At 54.7% G+C, this 6296-nt stretch overlaps 1 protein-coding gene across 1 annotated transcript; it reads right to left on the bottom strand.

The window, feature by feature from the left end:
• Nucleotides 1-4095: 4095 nt before the first annotated feature.
• Nucleotides 4096-5171, bottom strand: C1QB (complement component 1, q subcomponent, B chain). The gene is made up of 2 exons (XM_009867005.1): nt 5012-5171; nt 4096-4667 (listed from the first exon to the last, which is right to left on the bottom strand). Exons 1-2 carry the CDS (start codon nt 5169-5171, stop codon nt 4096-4098), a joined length of 732 nt encoding a protein of 243 aa, XP_009865307.1.
• Between the last annotated feature and the right edge of the window lie 1125 nt (nt 5172-6296).

The raw sequence follows: 6296 nt of genomic DNA, 5'->3' as shown, positions 1-6296 counted from the left end.
GACCAGCTCAGAGCAGAGCCTCCACAGTGCCCAGTCCTTGCAGAGGGACCAGCGAAAACTGGAATTCCCTGCTCAGCTCCAAGTGGGAGACAAGCTAGCCTGTGTTGCTTCAGGTGAAATAAGAGGACATTGCTCCTTCCTATTCAAATGCAAATCCAAGCCCAAGTGAGGATGGGGGAAGCAAACTTATCAGAAGCCCCGAGGTTAGATTTGGGATAGGAGGTGCTGTCTGAACTCCCTTCCCTGTCTCAGGCTGGTTCTTGCTGTACCATATTCCACATGAGTCCCACTGAGGTTGCAGTCAGTCCCATCCTCCAGCGGAGCCGGAGCATTCATGGGATCCATGCGGGAGCTCCTGCCCCCTGAGAGTGAAGTGACCACAGGTGGCTGAGGCCACCTTACTGAGGTCTCCACCTAACCTGAGGCGGTCCTGCTGTGTTCTGCAACCCTCACAGCAAGCCCTGCCCCAGTAACACCTCTGCCCAGAGCATACTGGCACAGCACCCAACCCGTGCAGGGTTTCCCACACGTCTCCTGCTTGTTATTACAGTTCGGGGAAGCGAAGGGAAGGAAGAATACTGAAAAAATGCAAGATCTCCCCACCCAGACCTGCTCAAGGGCAATGGAGAAGGTGGAGAGCAACCGCCAGCTTGTCAGCAGAGACTGCGTTGGTGTTGGGAGGCTGAAGGGACGGAAGCGCTCGTGGGCTGCTCAGGAGGGAGCTGCTGGCAAGGGAAAAGCATCCCTGCGTCTAGGAGACACGTCATGAGCTACGCGGGAGAATGGCTGTCAGACAGGGCTTGCGTGGAAGGCTGCACTATGTAGCCACGGGCAGCGTGGTTGTGGCTCTAGGATGCTGCCAGCAAGGACCAAGGTCAGCCAAGGATGGTTTAGGAAGGGATCTTCCTTAGGAAGAAGATATTGGGGACCAACTGGACTCAGCACAAACAGATCAACACCTTTACAAGTGCCACGGTGCTTGCTCATAATGTCAGACCAGACCGTGGGACCGACATCCCTGGCTCAGTCTTACTGACAGCGTAACTGTGCTTTGATCTCTCCAGTTCAGCTTCACTTTCCATGAATATTGATAAGCATCCAGCATTTTCCACCACAATCAGATCCTTCCAGAGTCCTGCTTATGCCTGGACTGGAGCTTCAGCAGAGATTAAAACCCCCAAACCCCAGCTATACGATACAGGTGGAACCTCCATGTGATATCTTTGCTGCTCCCTGTCGCTACCTGCCTTGAAATGAGAAGATTTTATGTTGAAATCCTGACAGCTCTATCAATGTTTTCGCACGTTAGTGGATTTGCTCCAGCTGAGCTTTGAACCAAACCAGTGCCTGTTTGCAGGGAGTCCTGAGAAAGCGACCCTGATACTTACTGGGTTTTGGTGTCAGTGGACACTGGGATGGGGGATGTGATGGGACAGGGTGACATGGCTGTGCTCCTGCTTAGCTCTGTCCTGCCCAGCTCTATGTGACCTCCAGCACCAAGAGACCAAAGCACCCCAAAGCCACATACCTGCAGCCTGGCAAAACATAACTCATGCTCTCAGATTGCCTGGAAACACCACATCGCCTCAACTCCTAGTGGAGCACCTGCTGAGGATCTGGCAGCGTCTGTCTGGGCACGTCCCAGAGTTTGGTGGAGGCCTGAGTCCACAGATGAGGGTCATAGCACCACCTGGTGAAGTGCTGCGGCTTGACTTTGGCTTGACCATGGGGAAGCACAGCAGCTCCAGTATCACCTGTGTTGCCACTAAAATATAAAGCCAAAAATAATAAAACAAAACAAATAAAACCAAAATTAATAAAAATGATAAAAATGAAAAGGGAGGGAAGAGGAGCAGAAGATGACCGTTAGGGCAGATCTGCAGGCAGCACGCACAGGGTGAGTGTGCACATTTGCACATTTTGTGATTCTGTGAGCATGCACAGAGCAGCAAGGACATGCACAGAGCAGGGTGGGTGTGAAGGTGTGAGCACGCACGGAGCACTGGGACAGCTCTGTCAGTCCCGGGTGAGAACAAAACCTGCAAATCTATTCAGTGGGTGTAGACCTAGCCAGGTTAAACTTCCTGTAGGTCACAGGCACTGGTGTGAAGAGGTAATTAAAGATGCATATTAGCCTCCTCCTGAGAGATAGGGAGTGTGGAGCTTCCCCTGTCCTCTCTATGAACCTCATCCTGCAACAGGTTCCTCTCCTACTCTCCCATTAATGGATGTGTCCTTCCAAAATTGGTGTTTGGGGTGCAATAATTAACTCCTTAGCACAGTGCAGGCGGGGTAGGTTTCTGAGCAGGTCTGTAGGAGTCCTGCCTTTCCTGGGTCACATCAAGCAGGCAAGGCATGACTGGCAGCACAGTACCTAATTACCCACATCAGCTTTAACTTTCCTTGCTGCAGCCCTGAGCACCCGTGAGGATCTTGCAGAGGGTTTCTGCTATGGGGCAGCAATCCAGAACTCCTAGTTCCATGGGAGGGGGCTCTGCCTTTTGGCTGTGGCCTCAGTGAGCACTGTAATAACTTGAGAGTTATTAACCTGTGCACCGCGGTTTCCTGGCCGCACAAGCAGTGAGCTGCACTTCAGCGGCGGTGGGCACCTGCACTGCCCTCTGACTCCCCTTTTGGCTTGTGCTGGTGTTAGGTCAGGCATCAGCTTTTAAAGTAAAACCAGCTCCACTCCAGAGAAATCCTGACAAAGACCTCTTCAAAAATCCAAAACGATTGTATCACTTAGAAAGGCAGAAAGCTTCAGCTCGCTGTCCACCAGCATCCCAGATCCCTTCCTGCAAAGCTTCCTCTGGCCCCCACCTGCCCCGTTGTGTGGGGTTACCCTGTGCCAGAGGAAGGACTTTGCATTTGTCTCCATTAAATGTCAGTAAGTTCCTGCCAGCTCACTTCTCCAGCTTGTCAAGGCTCTTTGAATGGCAGCCCTGTCCTCCAGCCTGACTGCTCCTTGCTTTAATGTCTCCTGCAGACCTGCTGAGGGTTCAAGACACTTGGCTGCCCAGTCTCTATTTTGGGGGTCAAATACCTACACTTTTCCTCCACCTGCCCTGCTGACTCAATCTGATCTGGGATGTTGCATCTGAGGTGCAAAAAGGCTTGAGCGCTGCAGCTTTATTTTCAAAGCTGCCCAGTGCTCCTGCAGAGGGAGAGCTTTGGGATGCAATAGCCAAAGCCTCTGCCCCGACTTTCTGATAGGAGGTAGAAATCTGGGGATACGTGGTGGCTGCACCCCCGGGGACGAAGCATTAACTCAGGGCTGCAAGAGGCGACACTAATCCTGTCCGGTGCCTCCTCCCTGACCTTACCTGCAAGGCAGAGACGAACCTCACGCTTCTGCCCGGTCCTTGCAAGCCTTGCCAGGCACGCTCCCGCCTTCGAGGTGAAGGCTGATCCAGTCTCCAGTGCCACCTGCCGGCAAATCATCCTTGACAGAAGCTGGAGCCTCCAAGCCGTCCCCACCAGTGCCAGTCACTGTCCTGTGCTGGGACGGGGAGACCTGTGCAACCCAGAGCCGTGGGGCCCTGGACCCCCAAGCAGACCCCAAAAGTTGAGGGACAATGCTCTGTAAAAGCCATCCATACCCCACCCACCCCCAAGACCCTTTATCATCATTCCCTTCATCCAGCCCCTTTTAAACCTCAAACCCTCCACAGCAATTCTCCTCTGCTACATCCTGAGCAGGATTCCCCTCGGTGTCTTCCTAACCCTGGGCTGGGACGTTCTCTGGGTGGCTCTGGAAGGAGATACCCAGCGTATCTCCAGGAACGGCATGAAATTTATGGCTCCACCCAGCAATAATAAGATGCTAACGAACTGTAGTAATGAGATGCTAACGAGGCTGCACCCAGGGGTGTGGGAGGCAAAGCCCTGGGTATCTGAGCATTATTCAGGGGGAAGGAGGCAAATCTGAGGCGAGAAGGAACCAGCAGCTCAAGGAGCTGTCATTTAATGTGCAAGACAGGCAGCAACACGTGTAGGGCACCAAGTCTGGGGGCAAAAAGTCATTTCCAAGGGAGTCCTCAGCCCTGGAGCGGGCAGCCAGCAGCAGGAGGACCACAGAGAGACGTCTTCAGCGGGCTAAGCATTAGGGAAGATGAGGAAGCCGGAGAAGATGCTGTCGGATCCATCGATCCCTATCAGAGAGTTCTTCTCCGTTGGCTCCAGCCAGACGGACTCGCCAGCTGCCATCTTGAGGACCACGCCACCCGTGGTGACCTGGTAGCTGTTGTGCACGTAGTCGCAGAAGGTGACCACCTTCTCGCTGTTGCTGCCACCCCGGCCCTTTTTCACGCTGAGGCACAGGTTGCCCCTGGAGGTGACGTGGTAGGTGAAGTAATAGATGCCTGGGACCTGGCAGGTGAAGCGGCTGTACCGGTTCTCATAGTGTCCCTTCTCGTTGGTGATAATGCGGTCAAAGCGGACGGGCTGGTCCCGCCGGGGGGAGTAGCTGATGGTCCTGGCAGCGGAGAAGGCGGACTTGAGGTTGGTCTTGTAGTCACCTGTGTCCCCCTGAGGGCCACGGGGTCCCTCGGGACCTGGTAATCCCCTTGAACCCGGGGGGCCCTTGGGGCCAAATTTCCCAGGGTTCCCTGGCGCTCCTGGTTCTCCCTTCTCCCCTATGTCTCCATCATGCTCCTGGCCAGGGGGACCTAGAAAGCAGGAGGAAGGGTTGTTGTGGTCACAGCCCAGCCCCTCGGGTCTGTAGAGGGAGCACTGGGAAGCAAACTACAGGCATGTGCAGGTCAATGGAGACCCCAACCCACCTGGCAGCTGTGACACCCTTTGCTCTCGTGCACCCTCCCTCCCCAGGTTCCCTGGGGTGCTCCAGTCTGTCCAACCCCTTCTGTCTGCCAGCATCACCCCCATCTGATAACACGCCAAAGGGACTGGTGGAAAACAGATTGTTTTCCCAGGACCGTGCACCTGGCACTGTCTTTTCCTGCTCTCAGTATTCACAAGATGACATTTTCCTCACCTGTAGCCTACTCCTTACCTCGGTCGCCCTTTGGGCCGGTGTTGCCATCTCTGCCATTGCGGCCAGGCTGTCCTGGTGACCCTGGGATGCCTGGGATGTGGCCGTGGGTCTTGCAGAGTGTGGCACTTGCGAGCTCCCCTCCAGCCAGGCAGATCAGCATCGCCCACACGGTCTGCATCTGCTGGAGCACAGAAGGATGTCGAGGGGCTGGCCTTTCCCCTTTCCGTGTCCCTCTTTCCCCAGGTGGAACTGGAGGGGTCAGGCTCCCATCGGGGATCTCCGCCACCACCAGCCCAGCAGCTCTTTTTCTTTGTCTTCTGCCCCAAACTGCAGCAAAGTGACCCTGATGCAGGGGGTGACTGTCACCCCAGCACTGCCAGGTATCCTGCATGCTCCTACCTGCAGGGAGATCTGGGGCTCAGCTTTGCCGACATTTTTCTCTTACCTTGAGCTTCTCGTTGTGCAGATGGAGGCAGGACACGCCAGTGCCCTTCTCGGAAATGACTGTGAGGAGAAGCGAAAGCTTGCTGTAAGGCTTATTGTGAAAGGATCTGGGCCACATCCCTTTTTTATCTTTAGCTCCCACCCTTTCTTCAGTGGCACTTTCATATCCTCCCCGAATGCTGTCCGTCAGCACAGCAGAACCTGCCATCCCCAAACAACGCCCTGGTGCCTCTTGGGCATCCAGCTCTGGCCTGAGAGAGCAGAGGGATGGTCGCCCTGCCCTGCAGGGTCCCCACATCCTGCTCCAGTGGCCTTGCTGTGGGGAACGCTGCTGTTCCAGGCAAGTTTGGGGTAACCCCTCAGGACTGTAGGAACATGCATGCACTTAACTAGCACCCCTCAGGCTTCTCTGCACACACCCAGCTCTGCAGGCTCAGAGGATGCTACAGGGTCTCAGCATCTTGAATCTACCCCCCAGGCTCTCCTAAATGTTGCAGACAGGGAGTGATTTTACCCTGCAGTAAAAGCATTTCCAGTCCTGTTTTCTACTGATGCCCTGAGGAGGTGGAGCACAGGACGTTCAGGGGAGATGACCTCCTTTCCCACTGTACAATGTGCCACCAGGAGCAATGTCCATTGGGTTTTGGTGGGCTCTGTCACAAGCAACTTTGGTCTGGCTTGGGGAAGCCAGTGCTGCTTCCCTTGCCTCTCCCGGGTGTGGCTGGGACCCTGGAGGTGTCACTGCGGCTGAGGGTCCTGCCACATTGAGCAAAGCCAGGGTTGTGAATGGTGTGTGATGCTCATTGATGCTCAGCATATCATATCATATCAGATCATATCATATCATATCATATCACAT

This window comes from Apaloderma vittatum, unplaced genomic scaffold (assembly GCF_000703405.1).
Source record: "Apaloderma vittatum isolate BGI_N311 unplaced genomic scaffold, ASM70340v1 scaffold5013, whole genome shotgun sequence".
Classification (NCBI taxonomy): Eukaryota; Metazoa; Chordata; class Aves; order Trogoniformes; family Trogonidae; genus Apaloderma; species Apaloderma vittatum.
Note: the sequence above shows the minus strand (reverse complement) of the source record. Positions and strands in the feature narration are given on the sequence as shown.